The 18,230-nt window shown below is 34.3% G+C and overlaps 1 protein-coding gene across 1 annotated transcript; it reads left to right on the top strand.

Annotated features, from left to right (window-relative positions):
- The first annotated feature begins 4,130 nt into the window (after positions 1-4,130).
- LOC120075319 (uncharacterized) lies at positions 4,131-8,143 on the top strand. Its single transcript, XM_039028602.2, is given in 3 exon segments — positions 4,131-7,152; positions 7,407-7,883; positions 7,886-8,143. Coding segments are annotated over 3 exon segments (3,231 nt in total). The 5' UTR covers positions 4,131-4,454; the 3' UTR covers positions 7,942-8,143.
- The last annotated feature ends 10,087 nt before the right edge of the window (positions 8,144-18,230 follow it).

Raw genomic sequence — 18,230 nt, 5'->3', positions numbered from 1 at the left:
TCGTACTAGACAATGGATTTCATTTGAAATCCATTATGAATTGAAATTCTTAAAAAATCACAAGATTGGATAAAAATTAAACTCTAAAACTTTTACAAATGTTACAATTTATACAATTATGTAAGTTTAAAGGTGCAATTTGACCTAATTTTAGCACTTATTCAAAGACTTAATTTTTCAAATTAAAAGTTTAATGGTATAATTTCAACTACTACCATATTTAGTAGTGATTTTTGTAATTTTCCCTTCTTTGCTTCACAATTACAGGTTTCATCTACATTCTTAATTAGATTTTAATACTAATTCTTTTCATATTAAGTCAATATTCACGTGAACTTGCTTTTAAACACTCAAAACTTCGTCTCATATTATTATTCTGTAATAATCCAATTTAGACCCACACTCCTAATATATAGCTAACTACGTTTGTTAAAAAACCCAAATATATTTGAAAGATAAATAATAGTTAAACTATAAGATAAACCAAATATTCGAAACATTTGAACTTTCTCGATCCTAAGATACTCTCAAACTCTAATTCATTTTCCAAAATATTGGTTACTTTTCTTATTCTACTCACTGTATTTATAACCCAACTTTCTAATAAACTCTTTAATTAATTGCTAATATGCCTTTAATAATCTAATTATTTCTCAATAGCATTCCTATCCATTTGCAAACTACAATATTAATCAGATTGTAGTACCAAAATATTACAAAACATTATAAAGACTAAAAAATGGAGCTTATATATAAATTCTAGTTGCAACTTCAAAAACTCATTATTAATAAAAATCAAATTTCATTTTCTTTAAACTAAAAAAGAAAGGGAAATGGCAACTTTTTAAGTAGTGCTTCATCTGCCTTTCCCTTTTGCCTGCAAATTCAGGTAACCAGGAGAATGAAATAAAGAATTTTTTCATTTCTTTTTTGGTTTTTGGTTCTTGAATATTAAGTTTGTTTTGTCTTAATTTTTTATAATAATTTGTATCTTTGTTAAGTACAATGATTGAATTTTTAGTCAAATTCTATAAACAAAAACAAAATTTTAAAAGTGGCTTTATTTTAGTTTTCAAAATTTGGTTTGGTTTTTCAAACCATTAATAAAAAATAGACAACAAAGAAAAAAATTTGGAGGTAGAAATAATATCTATAAACTTAATTTTTTTTTTTTAAAAAAACAAACCAAATAGTTATCAAACGGAACTTAATTTCTACTACTTTCATTTCAAATTCAAATAAATTAGACGCATCTAATAAGAATTTTATTTTTCATTTTTTGGTTTCTAAAAATCAAATAAATCAACGATAAAAAATTGCAGGAAAATAAATATAATTTTTAAATACAAAAACATTAAATAGTTATGGAATGAAGCCTCACGTTTTAGTATATATCATGATTAACTTTGATTTGATGATAAAGTTGTAACTTTTATTTTAATTGGTTTAAATACCATTTTAACTTAGTGATCTTTAAACTTTCAAGTGTGTTTCAATTTTTACGTTTGTTCTATTTTTGTCTCAGAATTTTGAAAAGGTTAATTTTAGTATCAAAATTTTAAAATTAATAATTTTGGTCTCTGCTATATTATTTCCCCATCTAATAAACACTCGACAAATACTTGTGTGTAATCTTACTTGAAATCATGCTCATAACAACGGTGCTAAGTACACATGCACAAAGTTTTATCAATAATTTATTAAAAACAAAATGAAGATAACAATTAAAATAGTTACTTTCTTAAAGTTCAAGGACTAAAAGAGAACAGATTTAAAAGTTCAATAACAAAAATGGACATTTTAAAAGGTTTAGATACTAGAACAAATTTAAAAGTCGAGAGACCGAAAACAAGAATTTTAACAGCATTTGAATAGTATAGCAAATCAAAGATGAACATACATTTTATAATGGCACACAAAAGCACTTTATTTACATCCATTACACCAAAATTCATAAGTGGGGCCTAACATTAAACTAACACATAAATAAAGTCAATTGCTTGCCGCTTAGGCATCTTTGTCTGAAAATATATATACTATCAAACTCAATGGCGGTCAATTTAGGTACCTAGAGAGTCAATACTGTATAACCTATGACCCAGATTTGCTACGAAAACTTTGTTCTTATCCCAAAATACTAAACTTTACTTCATGTCATTCAGCCCCTCTCCTAAATATGTAGATAGAAAAGTTCGACCTTGATTGAGAAAAATATTTGTTTGATCCCTAAGTTTTAGGTTTAGTTTCTATTTAGTCCTTAGATTTCAAAATATAACGTATATTTAGTCCTTTAAGTTTTGAGTCTGACTTCAATTTAAGTCGAGATTTCAAAATGCTACAATTTTACCTTTTAACTTTTGAGTTTTGTTTCAATTTAGTCCATATATTTCAAGATTTATATTTTTAACTTTGATTTTTTTTACTAAACTTACTTTATATTTTCTAGAGTTAATTTATGTTAATAAATTGAAAATTGTTAAAAAAAATTATAATTAATTTTCACAATTTTTATCACTTTTAAAGTTTTACTTCATAATTATTTGCAATTAATTAATATAAATTGACATCAATTATTGAAAATAAGTATTTAATAAAAAATTAAAGTTAAAAATGTAAAATCTTGAAATATAGAGATCAGATTGAAACAATACTCACATCTCCTACTTGCCAATTCTCTTATAAATAGTCATTTATGCATTTTCTAGTATGATTGGTGAGAAATCCAAAATTTTTAGAAAAAAATTTAGTGGAAATTTCATGATTTTCTTATTTTCTTTAAGTTAATTATTTTATAACTATATATATTTATATTATTTTTTATTTTTTATTTTATATATAATTATTATATTATATTTTCTCCATGTGTTCCATTGTGTTCCTTAATTTCACAACGATAACAATATATATATATATATATATATATATATATATATATATATTTTTTTTTTTATTAGAAAAAAACGTAGTTGCATGCATGTGTAATCATGAATCATGTATGACTTTTTTTTGTCAGACTAATAATGTATGACTTTTGGGAGATCAAGTTTCTTGTCTCTTGATATTATTTTTAAATACAAAAATTATCCAATTTAATCGTAGAAGTCAATATATATTTTAAAATTGTATTTTTTATATTAATTGAACGTGACCTGTTATATAACAATCATAAAGAATGATGGTGTACTGTTGATTAAATCTTCCCTAATTTCTTCCCATGAATTTAAATTAAAAACAAAAATCACAAAATATATTTGGTTTTTTAGGAAATTATTTTAAATGACAAAACTACTGAAAATATTTATAAAATATCACAGTCTGTCGTGATATATCACAAATAAATTATGATATTTTATTGTATTTATAAATATTTTGGTTCATTTTCTTATATTTGAAAACAATAATAGTTTCTATAACAATATGTTATTTCTATGTCTCAAGTCAGTTCGTATATTAAGCAAAATTTTAGGGAAGACAATTTAAATAGGTATATATTTTGAATCAATCAATCACGTTTCTTTTCCATAATTTAACAAATTAAAAGTACATTTTTTCCCATAAAAAAAGGAAAAAAATTGCAAGATTGAATCATCCAACTTTGAAATGATAATTGATGTTTTATCTATGTTTAAATCGTATTTATAGTGTGATTAATTAATGATATTTTTTACGTTTTATAAAAAACTTAATATTCATGGACAAAAGATGATATATTATTTTATTTCATGATCTCACAATAATTATTTTTAATAAAACTTTTTTATGCCACACAATAAATATAGTCTAGAAAGTTTGTCAAATACTAAAAATTCTCTCAAGATGATGTTGTATTTGAAAGACCATGAGTAACAAACAAACTATTGAATTCTTCGATGGGTATAATCAATATTACAAATTTTCTTCGTTCAATCATTACATGTAAGAGATTGAACCATAACTTTTTAAGATCGTAAATTGTATGTACATAATTATGGTGGTATTGGCATCAACATCAATAATGAGATCCACAAATTTATTTTTTAATGAGACAAAATGTTCATTTGTTTAATCATTATCTGTCATTCCACCGTGAAGGGCACTTCATATAGCTGTTCCACTTCCATCCAAGCAATGTGGTTTATTGCAGCGGCTCTTGTTTGCTGCTCTTAATTAATGCAATCCTCCAAGCATGTCAAATACTATCTTTTGCCTCAACCTTTTAATACTATTATTTAGTCTTCAATCTAATCCTTTGGCCCACATCATCATAAATTCCAATCTTTCGGCTGATCCTCAAGCCCATTTGTTATTGTTTTCTGTTCTTGATAAATGGGGGAAACAGAATCACACTTCTCAATGCAAAGACAAAGAATGTCAAAATCCTTCTACTCTGAATTTCCAAAGAACCAGACTGTTACAAGCTCTTGTAAACTCCCATCATTCTCTTGAACTTCATTCACAAAAGCTTAATCCTTATTATGGAATGTGGAAGCAATCCCCATTGTATGAAATGCTGCAAACATGGGCTGTTTGTAATGTGTTTTCTTCTATTCAGCCTTCCTTTACCTTCAGCAGCTCTTGGAGGAAATGACACAGACAGGCTTGCATTGCTTTCTTTCAAATCTGAGATAACTGTTGATCCATTTGGTTTGTTCATCTCTTGGAATGAATCTGTTCATTTCTGCAACTGGGAAGGTGTTATATGCAGTCAACAACAGAGAGTTACTGAGTTAAATCTTCCCTCTTATCAATTCATTGGTAAATTATCACCTTCTATAGGGAATTTGAGCTTCCTTACAACATTAAACCTCCAAAACAATAGCTTTGGGGGTGAAATTCCACAAGAGATAGGTAGCTTGAGCAGGATGCAAGCATTGGAATTGGACAACAATTACTTTGTAGGGGAGATTCCCCCAGCCATATCAAATTGCTCAGAGCTTCAATACATTAGATTGTTAAACAACAATCTAACTGGCATGCTGCCAATGGAACTTGGGCTGTTAACTAAACTTAAAGTATTTCAGTGTTCTTCCAATCAACTGTTTGGAGAAATACCTGAAACACTTGGAAATCTGTCATCGCTCAGGGGTTTCTGGGCTACATTGAATAACATCCATGGAAGTATTCCAAGTAGTTTTGGGCAGCTGAAAAATTTGACAGCTCTTGTTATTGGAGCAAACAAGCTGACAGGTACTATCCCTTCCTCAATCTACAATATTTCATCTATGAGAATGTTATCACTACCTGTGAACCAGCTTGAGGGTAGGCTTCCCACAGATTTAGGTTTCATCTTACCAAATCTTCAGGTTTTAAAAATCCATACCAATCAATTCAGTGGACCAATTCCTTTTACACTGTCCAATGCTTCAAAACTAGTGGAGTTCATGGTCTCAAAAAACATGTTTTCTGGGAAGGTGCCTAGCTTGGCAAGCACAAGGCATTTAGAGACTTTTGGAATAGAAGGAAACAATCTTGGACATGGGAATGTTGATGACTTGAATTTTTTGTTTTCTCTTGTTAACTGCACCAATTTGAGTTCTGTAGTCATCAGTGACAACAATTTTGGTGGGGCACTACCAGAGTATATAAGCAACTTCTCTACAAAGCTCAGGATTATGGGATTTGGTAGAAATCAAATCCATGGAACAATTCCAACTGAGATTGGCAATCTCTTTCAATTAGGGGCATTAGGACTAGAGACAAATCAATTGACTGGTTCTATACCAAGCTCACTAGGGAAACTAAACAAACTGTATGATTTGTTTTTAAATGGAAACAAACTCTCAGGGGAAATCCCTCAATCTCTTGGAAATTTGTCTGCACTTGGGAGATGCAATCTGAGGTTAAACAACTTAACTGGAGCCATACCACCAAGTCTAGGAGAAAGCCAAAATTTGCTAATGCTGGCACTTTCTCAGAACCAATTATCTGGTGCAATACCAAAAGAATTGTTGAGTATATCATCTTTATCAATTGCTCTAGAACTGTCTGAGAATTATTTGACTGGCTCCATTCCATTGGAAGTGGGCAAGTTGGTAAACCTTGGCTATTTGCATATTTCTGATAACTTGTTAACTGGGGTTATTCCCTCTACTCTCAGTGCCTGCACAAGCTTAGAAGCTCTATACTTGGATGGAAACTTCCTCGAGGGACCTATACCTGAGTCTTTGAGTTCTTTGAGAGGTATCGAAGAACTCGACCTTTCTCGCAACAATTTGTCAGGGAAAATTCCGAATTATTTGCAGGAGTTTAAAGTTCTGAACTATTTAAATTTATCTTTCAACAATTTGGAAGGTGAAGTTCCTACTCAAGGAGTGTTCAAAAACACAACTGCGTTTTCCGTTCTTGGAAATAAGCAACTTTGCAATGGTATACATGAATTAAATCTACCAAGATGCAGTTTGGATAATCCCAGAAAGCAGAACTTGACTACCAAACTGAAAGTAATTATCTCAGTTGCTGGTGGATTGGTGGGAAGCCTTCTGGTCATTTGTTGTCTGCTCTTTTTTTGGTCAAGGAAGAAAAGAAATAAGTCAGAGTTGAGTCCATCACTGAAGGCTTCCTATTTTGTTGTATCTTATAATGACCTTTTTAAGGCCACCAATGAGTTTTCTCCCAACAATCTAATTGGAGTTGGCGGTTATGGGTCCGTCTATAAAGGAATTCTTAGTCAAGATGGAAGTGCTGTTGCAGTTAAAGTGTTCAACCTTCAACATAGGGGAGCTTCAAAGAGTTTTCTAGCAGAATGTGGAGCCCTTAAAAGCATTAGACATCGTAATCTTGTCCGAATTCTTTCTGCTTGCTCGGGAGTCGATTTTCAAGGAAACGATTTTATGGCATTGGTGTTTGATTTCATGGTTAATGGGAGCCTAGAGAAGTGGTTGCATCCAGTTGATGATTTGAACCAGGAAGGGGAGCAGAGGTATTTAAATATTATGCAAAGGCTAGATATTGCCATTGATGTGGCTAGTGCTCTGGATTATCTGCATAATGGTAGCCCCATGCCAATAGCTCACTGTGACTTAAAGCCAAGCAATGTTCTTTTGGATGCTAACATGACTGCTCATGTTGGAGATTTTGGATTGGCAAAATTTATGGCTGGAACTTCCTTCCAGAACAAATCAACCGAAAGCAGATCCATTGGCATTCGAGGCACAGTTGGATATGCTCCTCCAGGTAACTTGGACCCTTTTTTCCCATCTGATCATATATTATCATCATGCATTTTTTTGGCTCTGCTATGGTTCCTTGCACTACTGCATTAACTCTACTAAAGCCATTGACTTGAAGTTCACACAAAACTATTTTTAACATTCAATTCCTTGGGCCAAATAAGATTCAATTTTATTTTTTTTCAGAAAGATTTGTAGGTTTTCTGTGAAAGACTAGTTTTGAGTACTAACTCTTCAACTGTCCCTGAACAAATATAGAATATGCCATGGGAAGCAAGGTTTCCACACATGGCGATGTGTACAGTTATGGCATACTATTGTTGGAGATGTTCACTGGAAAGAGACCAACTGATAATATGTTCAAAGATGGCTTGACCTTGAACAACCATGTTCTTACAGCCTTACCTGAAAGGGTACAAGAAATTGCAGATCCAACAATGGGCCTTCAAGAACTGAAGGGAATAGGCAACAGTAATGGCATGCTTAAGAACCACAATGTTCTTGAGGCTTTACCCGGCCGAGTAGAACAACTATCGGATCCAACATTGAGGCTTCAAGAACTGGAGGGAACAGGAAACAAAAATCTTATGTTTCAGGCTAATCAATCTCTCAGAATTAAAGAGTGCTTGTTTTGCATTTTCAGCATAGGAGTTGCATGTTCAGCTCAAATGCCTAGTCAGAGAATGAATATCAATGACGTTGTTTCCCAACTATGCCTTGCAAGAGAAAATTTTTCATAGGGCTTATGAGCATATACCTTGGAAAAAATGAGCAAGCTGTCAAGCCTCACTGAACATTAGCTTCTGCAAAACCATGTCCTGAGATTGTATTTTGTCAATACTTTTTAATAGATTCATGTCGTTGTCTCAGAGGTTCTTTTTCTTAGATAAACCAGGTATAGATAAGATAGATATGCAATACCATACATTCGTATACCTTTTTATGCAAGGAAGATTGAAAGTTATGCAAAAATTTAAAATCCTTTTACAGTTTTATTCTGAAGTTTGGTCACATCAGCAAACTAACAAACTTATATTAGTTTTGTTGCAGAGAAAGAAATACGGATATAATGAACTGAATCAACTTACGGTAGTTGGAAGGGTAAGCTTGTTTATAATACTTTGAATAATTGTACAGAGGTTGAGATTGCTTGTATAAAAAAGTTTAAGATTGCTTCAAACTCTGTTTTAGAACATAATTATAATTATGTTTTGTCATAAAGAACACTTTATTTACCATATTTTATACCAAAATTCTTTCGGTAATGAGAAGAGTTTAAGCTCAAGGATGATCACTTCAATGGCACGAGCAAGAGCAGCAGCTTTGTTCTGGCATTCTTGGTGTTCATCATATCCCAGCATCAGCTTGAAGATGAGCAATCCATTCCCGCTGCTGGTTCACATCCTTGTACGAGTACATAGTGTCGTAATGAGCTGAAGTCGGAAATATGATAGTCCGAAGAGCGAGTGCATGTCCATGTCACCATTAAAAGACACGGTACCGAATTCACCACTATACGGGCCTGTCTTGTTGTCTCCAATTCATCAATCAACTTCATGGCCTTTACCTATGTTACGAAAACGACAATTAAAAAATATAAAAGAATGTAAAAGAATCGACATACAAATATTAATAGTTCATTAACGGTGTATTAGCTACGTTTACGGATAGAGGGAGAATAACATTATTAGAGAGAATGTTTTCTGAATACATAAACGACGCCTCTAGGGTTAGAGAGTTTATATAACGCACTATTCTAAATCCTAAAGTCATAATTGTAAATAACTAGAGATAAATAAATATGCTAAATATGAATTCTGAATAGGTTTTGAAGCACCATACTTGGTTGCTCGAAGGACCAACAAATAAATTCAAAGTATTCTAACAACCTATATAACAGCGACAGGTAAAGCAATAAATGTAAGGGACTTAGAATTTGAGAGAATAGCAAATTAAGAGAATTGCTATGATGATTTCGTATTTCTGCTCAAGGTACTAAAGACCTATTTATACACGAATTGCACCTTTAGGATTTTATAGAAATTAATAAATAAAACTAATTACAATTGAAAAAAAAAAATAAAGAATAACATAATAGACACGTGGACCAACCACAAAAGGAGGGAATAAAAGGAAGGAATAACCTAAATTTGGAAATCTAATAAACTTTTCTTCTCTGGTTATTTTCCACATATGACTCCTTTTTGCGATGTGGCATATTTGTCCTGAGTTGTCACCTTTTGACCCTTTGACTTGTCCACATGTTCCTCCAGCTGAGCTTCTTTTTAACATCATCCCTCAAACTCGTAGGTAGGGCAACAACTCCTAGTTTAGATCGTAAGCAGATGAATTGCGAGTGTGTTATAGGTTTAGTAAGGCAATCAGCCAACTGATCCGAGGAGGGAACATATCTAACCTCTAGTTTGCCTCGAAGCACCTGATTTCTCACAAAGTGAACATCAATCTCAATATGCTTAGTGTAGGCATGAAATACTAGATTAGTGGCCAGAGCTCCAGTGCTTATATTATCACACCAAGAATTGGCTTATGAACTGGCTGCAACTGAATTTCAGAAAGTAATTGTTGAAGCCAAATGATCTGTGATGAAGCATGAGCTAAAGCTCTATACTCTGACTCGATGTTGTAACGTGCAACAACTATTTGTTTCTTTGAAGACCACGAGACGAGAATATTACCAACAAACACATAATATGCAGCCACAAACTTCTGATCATCAATATTTGACGCCCAATAACATCGAAGAGCCTAACGATATCCAAATTTGTACTAGGTTCAAACAACGACCCAAAATTGCATGTGCCACTCAATATCTGAGAACCCATTTCATTGCCTGCCAATGAACATCAGTAGGTACCTTTAAACGATTCACTATGTACACTATGTCAGGTCGAGTATGAGTTAGATATTGAAGAGCACCTATAGTACTTCGATATATATAAGGATCTACTAATGGAATTCCATAAGTTGCTGACAAATGTTTACCCATGGTGCATGGTGTAAATGTTGGATTAAGATTAGACAGTTCAAACTTATGAAGTAAATCTTCAACATACTTAGACTGATTTAACATAAAATCAAATTCAAGGTAGTGAAGTTGAATGCCAAGGAAATAGTTCAACACACCTAAATCTTTTAGAGCAGAGTTACAATCAAGAGTCTAAACGAGCTTAGCAATCAGATTAGCATTATTACTCGTGACTATGACATCATCCACATAAACAAGTAGTAAGATAATAAAGTCCCCTGAGTGAAATATGAACAATAATGTATCAAATTTTGAATTTTTGAATCCTTAACTGACTAAGGAAAGGTAGTATTCCAAGCTCGTGGAGCTTGTTTGAGGCCATAAATGGCTTTGTCAAGCTTTCAGACGTAATGAGGATGCATTAAGCTAATATACCCTGGGGGGTTGTTGCATATAAATATCCTCCTCGAGAGTGCCATTGAGAAATGCATTGTTGAAGTCCAACTATTGAAGACTCAATCCTTTGGTAACGGTAAGGCTGAGAACGACTCAATCAATCAAGGCTTTGACAACTGGGCTAAACGTTTCAAAGAAGTCAACCCCAAGGTATTGATGAAACCCTTTGGCCTAACATAGCTTTATAGCATTAAATTGTTCCATCTGGGTGTTTCTTTAGCCAAAATACCCACTTGTTTTCAAGAACATTAAAGGATGGTGATTGGGGTCAAGATGCTAAGTTTTTTTTTAGAGAGAAGTGTAGTTTACTCATTGTCCATAGCTGCCTTTCACTGAGAAGTACTGAGAGCAACTTTGACTGTTGTCGGTTCGGTCATAGTCCAATCCGTTTTTGTTGAAGTGAGCCACACTTTAGATTTAAAAATACCTACTTTTTCTCTAGTTATCATGAGAGGTTGCAGATGATTGGAAGGTAGAGAGGGAAGAATCAGATTGGAAACATCAAAGGGTTGAGGGGTAGGCAGTGAAGAGCCATCACTCAGAGAATTCAAAGTAAAGGAAACAAGAGGGCTAGTGGACAGTGTCGGGCATCATTGACGTGCGAGGTGTCTCGGTCATACTTCTCCAACCGTGCGACACCATGATTCACCCGTGATCATGGTCATCCTTAAGGGATGCTTAAGTCCCAATTCACTTTTTTTCTCGATCTTTGAAGCTTCGTCAGACCTTAGGTGAGGTTATTCCATCCTCAACTGAACTAAACTCATGCGAAACTGAACTTCATTTGGCCATACACATCGTCAGTACGTGTATTTTCCCTCATGTGCGGCTCTAGCCAACTTGCCTCTACTCTAGGCCAAGTCCTGAGGCGCGACCGTGCCTATATATGAGGCTAAGGTCATCGCAATGCAACGTCACATCTCTCTCCATCATCTTGGCTCCCAATAACACATCCCCTATACTTCTACATCACTTCGAAACTTCACCGAGATGAGTTTTAGATAATATATTTGAATCTCATTCAAATATTTATTTCCTCCAAATAAACTATAATGTATCAAATACATTATAACAATCATATCATATATAATTGGATCAATTTAATTATATATATAATTAAATTCCCTCTTACTAATTTGAAAAATTCAAATTAACCCAAAAACTGATTCTTAACTAAATCCTTTTAAGCCACCGAAAGGACCTCATGGACCTGTAGCTTGAAGCTCTAATGGTACGTGAATAATTAATTAAACTTTTTAATTACATTATCCACCATTCGTTAACTGTCAAGCACTCCACTAAAGACTGACAGCTGCACTCTTCGCACTACAGATATATTTATGTATCTATTGGATATAACCAAACAACAGTACGATGACCCTTCATAAATTGCTCGTAAGTACAGCTAGGCTAAATTATCGTTTTACCCCTATAATTACCTCTAACTCCTTAAGTACCATTGATCCCTCTAATGAACAATAGATCATAGTCCCACTATGACTAAACCCCTATCGGGCTAGGAAATGGTGTGGTGCCACATTATTCAAGACCTAGAATCAGCCCTTAAGGGAGCAATTTATCTACTTACCCCTACTTTGGAGAAGGAGGAATTCCATCTTGTGTAGCTGAGTTCTCAGTTCCCCAATCAGATGAATCCCCAAAATGGCAGGCTTGTTAAGTCGGCGATCTGGCCACTCTCACCCATACAAATCAAAGAACCGCCCTCATAGGCAAGATTTCACAGGTCATGTTATCTATGGTCACATGGTGAACTGAAAGTCTCTATTATGAACGGTGTTATATAATGAGACTAAGCATTTCATGGTCTGGTCTTATACAAACTCCTTTGTATAGAATATCCCTGCTTGTATATATAATACATGAATGATCAGGATTAAATCATTTGTAGCACTTTATAACAATTGTAACACCTACAAAGTGGGCCATACTTGTAGTGTCATCAGGATAAGGTACCTAACCTTATCCATATACTATAGACCATTTAGGTTATCACTTAAATATGATCCACCTGTATGTCTCCACATATATGTTTAAGTTACAACGATAACCTTAGATGTTAGTTTATTGGTTTGTGGTTAATGCAACTAAAATATCATATGTTTTATAGGAAAAGTGAATAAAAATATCATATATTATTAATCACATAAAAGTTTGTTCATACAAGGTTTACAAACTAAAGAACCCTACGAGATTTAGGGCATCAACCCCAACAGTCTCCCACTTATCCTAAAACTAGTGGGGTGTACAAGATAATAAAATACAAGTACATAAAACAATAAAGTAGGGCATAACATGCCCTGTACAAAATCTCCCACTTGCCCTAGTCCAGTCGTGGTCTGTCCCATAGATCCATACTCTGCAGGTGACCCTCAAACATTGTAGTCATGAGGGCTTTCGTAAACGAAGTAGCAACGTTTGCTCCGAACCTATCTTCGTGACAATCACGTCTTCTTGATGCACAATATCTTGGATGAGATGATATTTCCGCTCTATGTACTTGTCGCGCTTATGACTCCTAGGCTCTCGGGAATCAGCCACAACACTAATATTATCATAATAAAGTGTGATGGGCTTTGACATGTTTGGAACAACTTCTAGATTAGTCAAGAATTTCCTGAGCCAAACAACCTCTTTAGTAGCTTCACAAGTTGCTACATATTCAGCCTCCATAGTAGAGTCCGTGATGCACCCCTGCTTGGTGCTTCACCATACTACTTCCCCTCCGTTAAGAGTGAACATTTATCCTGATGTGGATTTTCTCGAATCCTTATGAGTCTGAAAATTAGAGTTCGTGTATCCTATAAGAATCAAATCCTTAGAACCATACATAAGCACGTAGTCCCTCATTCTCTGTAGATACTTGAGGATATTCTTAACGGCTGTCCAGTGATCTAATCCTAGATTAGACTGATATCTACTGACTATCCCCACTACATAGCATATGTCAGGTCGAGTACATAACATCAAATACATCAAGCTTCCCATGACAGATGCATAGGGGATTCATCTCATATCTTCAACCTCTTGAGGTGTCTTAGGAAATTGTTCCTTAGACAAAGTAATTCTGTGCCTGAAAAGAAATAGGCCCCTCTTGGAGTTCTGCATCAAATACTTGACAAGTATCTTGTCAATATACGATGTTTGAGACAGTGCTAGCACTTTGTTCTTTTGATCTCGAAAGATTTGAATACCAAGAACAAACTGAGCCTCTCCCAAATCTTTCATTTGGAATTGGGTCGTTTGCCAGTTCTTAACTGTAGTCAGTAAACCTATATCATTCCTAATGAGTAGGATATCATCTACATACAACACTAGAAAAACTACTGAACTATTGATGATCTTCTTGTAGACACAAGACTCATCAACGTTTTGATCAAAGCCATAAGATTTTATCGTAGTATCAAACCTTATATTCCAAGATTGAGATGCCTATTTCAGTCCATAAATGGACCAATTAAGCTTGCAAACCTTTTTCTCTTGACCTTGGACCATGAATCCCTCGGGTTGCACCATATAAATGGTCTCCTCAAGATTGCTATTCAGAAAAGCAGTCTTGACATCCATTTACCATATCTCATAGTCATAATATGAGCCAATGAACAGGAGGATCTAGATAGACTTCAACATGGCAACAGAAGAGAAAGTCTCCTTATTAGGTATTTAAAGGATGCATATTTTCTATGTTAATTCCCCCAAAATTGTATTGATTATTTGTTTTATATGCTAATTTTGTAGGTAAAATGGTCCCCAAGGCATTTAGAAGTCATTAAGAGAAGATCGAGCCAAAAAGGATCCAAATTAACCAAGAAAATCAACAAATTGAAGGGAAATCGAGTAAATTACCAAAATGCCATCGAGAATCAAGTATTCACCCATCGAGTTGCAGTGGCATGACCCAGGGAGAGGTGTTGCGCAACACTTAAAGACAAAACATTCAATTCTGCTGCAAAACAAGGCAGCGTTGCAACGCTCCGGACTTTGACACAGATCACCCTGTACATGTGCGCCTTGCATTGACGAGTGATTGGGGGTAGTGTTGCAATGCAAGCCCGATGCTTCTTGGCCTTTTCATCAATTTAGTGTTTCAACGCTACCTCAACGTTGTGACGCTAGCCTGCGAACTATAAAAGGTTTTTCTTTCATTTCTGCAAAAAAGAGAAAGAAGATCCATGGAGGCTGGAATCTCTCTCCGAGTTCTTTCACTTCTTTGGTAATTCTTGTTCCAATTTAAGTTAGATTTTATATCTTTGTTGAAATGTAAACAAAACTCTTGTAATTCTTCATACAATTTGTCAATGAATTTGTGAAGATTTGATTGAATCTTGTTTTTATTTCAAGGGTTCTTGCAAATCGTTTGAGTTTTTTTACTTTTTTTATCAATTGCAATCTAATTTATGCTCTCTTGAATCTATACTTAATTCTTGATGCATGTTGAATGATCTTTATCTTGAACATGTACAGCCTAGATGCTTGGTTTTGTCACAATCATTGTTGAATATGTTGCTTTCAATGTGTTCGATGGAATGTCTAGCCAAGATCTACAAGAGGCAATAGTAATTGTGTGTTTGATGGCTATCGTAGGATGCACTAATTACTAGATTTGGATAAAATTTGATTAATTGAGTAAGCTATCTTAATAATTAATCAACACAATTGAATCTTAGAACCTAATGTGCATGTTTTCTATTCTATACGGCCGCTATCGAACCCAATAGAAGTAGAAATATGTAGGTTGATTAGGGTTTGTCCTATCCAATCTTAATCAATGATTAGGACGCTCTCTTAACTAGGTTATTGGTAGTTGTTGGCCTTTGTAGAGGCTAACTTGATCGAGTTGAGTGAGTAGTTGTGAGCATAATCCGATTGTCAATAAAATTTTAGAATTTGATGATAGGAATTGCATTGAACGTCTAACTTGAATTAGAAGCAAGATCATTCCTTACTTGTTTACATTCATATTTTATCTTTTAATTTCTAGTATTTTTCCAATTTAATCAAACCCCTGTTTATGCTTTAATAGTCAAGGTTAGTTAAGAAAGGATAAAAATTAAGACCTTTCCTGAGGATCAACCTCTTACTTCCACTTTAACTACGAGTTAGTTAGGTTGTTGTTCGAGCTTTATAAATATTGTTTGTTTCGAGTTAGGTAGAACTAACAACACCTACTTAGCAATCGAACAAAATGACGTTGTTGTCAGGGAAGGATAAGCCATTTAAATCTCATTCTTAGCTAACTTGACTAGCAAACCTTAAAACACCAAAAATATTTTCTTTTCTTTGTGTCTACTTATTTTAATATGATGAACATGAACATCTATTACGTGCTTTAAGTGATGTATGCGGCCCATCAAAGAGGACAAGAGGTAAAAGAATTTAATGAGCTTAAAAGTGAAATAAATGAACTAACTTCTCTTGTTCGAGTTTTGGTTACTAAAAACATACAGGATTCGCATGCTATGCTCCTTGGGAGATGCCTAACCAAACCTCGTTATCGATGCCATATCCTTCTACCAATTTAGGTAATTCTTCAGAAAATTTAGTTGATGAACTTTCTGACTACTCTTGTGTGTTTATACAGAAACATTCTTATCTTTCTCAAGAACCATCGAGTTTCCAGCACGATAGTTTCTATTCTAGACATGAGGTTAGAACTAACTTTTAGAATCTGTGACCTCATTGCCCAGATTAATGATTTGGTTAGGAAAATCGATGAGCCTTGGGAAGATACGTCTTCTAAGAATACTGAGTTAAATGGTGGAGAGATTCACATCAACAATCCAATAGAGCCACTAGTTCTTCAAAATTCCTATCAAGGTAAGACGTTGGATTTAATAATGTGTGAACTTGCTAATGGTTTTTCTGATTGTGAGCAGGATTCAATTGAGTTTCACCTGGAGACTCAATCCCTCATACTAGTTGAGGTTCGTCAAACCCTTGAACTTGCACACTCCATGCTTACATTGGAGAACCATTCATAGCCTTCCGTTGTCTATGGCACTAAAGCCGATCTAATTGAGAAGTTTCCTTGGACCGACGATGAAGATGATGTTTATTCCACGCCATATTCAGAACAAGTAAGTAGGGATAAGTATGAGCCTGTACCACACCTACTTAGCAACCGAACACTTCTTATAGTCGACTCCTTCTACCTGAGTATAACCCTTTTGCCACCATTCTAGCCTTGAAGGTTTGCACCTTCCCATCAGCACTCCGTTTCCTCTTGTAGATCCATTTACAACCTATATTCAAGTTAATCTATAAGATCCCAAACTGAATTGAAGTACATATACTTCATTTCGAGATCCATGGCTTTGATTCATTCATCTTTGTCACATCCTCCATGCCTTCTTGTAAGACAATGGATCCTCAACCTCACCATCAGCTACCATAGCTAGGATTTCAGTTAAACCCATATAGCGAATAGGTGGGTTCGCAACCCTCCCACTATGTCGAGGTTCCCTCAACACTTGAGGTGGATTTTGACTTACTAGATGAACCTACTTCAACAACTCTTGTTGAGGTATCAGACTTTTCAACAACTTTTGTTGAAGAATCAGTAGTTTCTTTGGAAATCTCATTCAACATGATTTTACTTCTGGGTTTGTGCTCCCTTATGTGGTCTTCCTTAAGAAAAATAACATTTTTTGATACAAATACTTTATTTTCTTTAGGACATAGAAATAACCACTTCTCGTTCCCTTGGGGTAGCCTACAAATATGCATAACCTTGAATGTAGTTCTAGTTTCTCAGGATTTGCCTCAAGCACATGTGTTGGGCAACCCCAGATTCTGAAATGACGTAAACTAGCTTTACGACCATTCCATAACTCTAGAGGTGTTTTGGCAACACTCTTAGAGGGAACGCAATTTAGGATATAAGCTGCAGTCTCCACTGCATAACTCCAAACGAGTCAAATAAGGAAGTGTAACTCATCATAGACTAAACCATGTCCAACAAGGTTCGATTTCTCCTCTCTGATACACCATTTTGCTGAGGTGTACCTGGTGCTAAGAGTTGGGATACAATTCCATGTTCTATCAAATAGTTCTGGAATGTTAAATCCATAAACTCTCCACCTCGATCAGATCGAAGTGTTTTAATCATTCTATTTAATGCATTTTCTACTTCAGCCTTGAATTCTTTGAACTTTTCAAAAGACTCAGACTTATGTTGCATTAAATAAACATGCCCATACCTTGAATAATCATCAGTGAAAGTGATGAAATATTCATAACCTCCCCTAGCTCTTACATTCATCAGACCACAAAGGTCTGAATGCACTAACAGACGTTCATTAACTTATATTAACACCATTCTTAGTGTTCTACCTAGGGTTATGTACTAACACACAAAGGTCTGATGAAATATCATAACCTCCCCTAGCTCTTACCTCGTTTATTGCTAACGGCCTTAGCACATACAAACTATTTTCCAGTTTAGTAGAACATATATCAACACCATTCTTAGTAACAAACGATTTATTATAAGAAAAATTAATTTGATAATGTTGTTCTAATAGACACTTTACAGAAACTAAGCTCCTTTTTAAATTAGGAACAACAAATACATCATTCAAAATGAGAAATTTGTTCTGTAAAGATAACCAGAGACCTCCCAT

This window comes from Benincasa hispida, chromosome 4 (genome assembly GCF_027475165.1).
Source record: "Benincasa hispida cultivar pf3 chromosome 4, pf3_genome.v1.1, whole genome shotgun sequence".
Lineage (NCBI taxonomy): Eukaryota > Viridiplantae > Streptophyta > Magnoliopsida > Cucurbitales > Cucurbitaceae > Benincasa > Benincasa hispida.
This window is presented reverse-complemented; position numbering and strand designations above follow the sequence as displayed.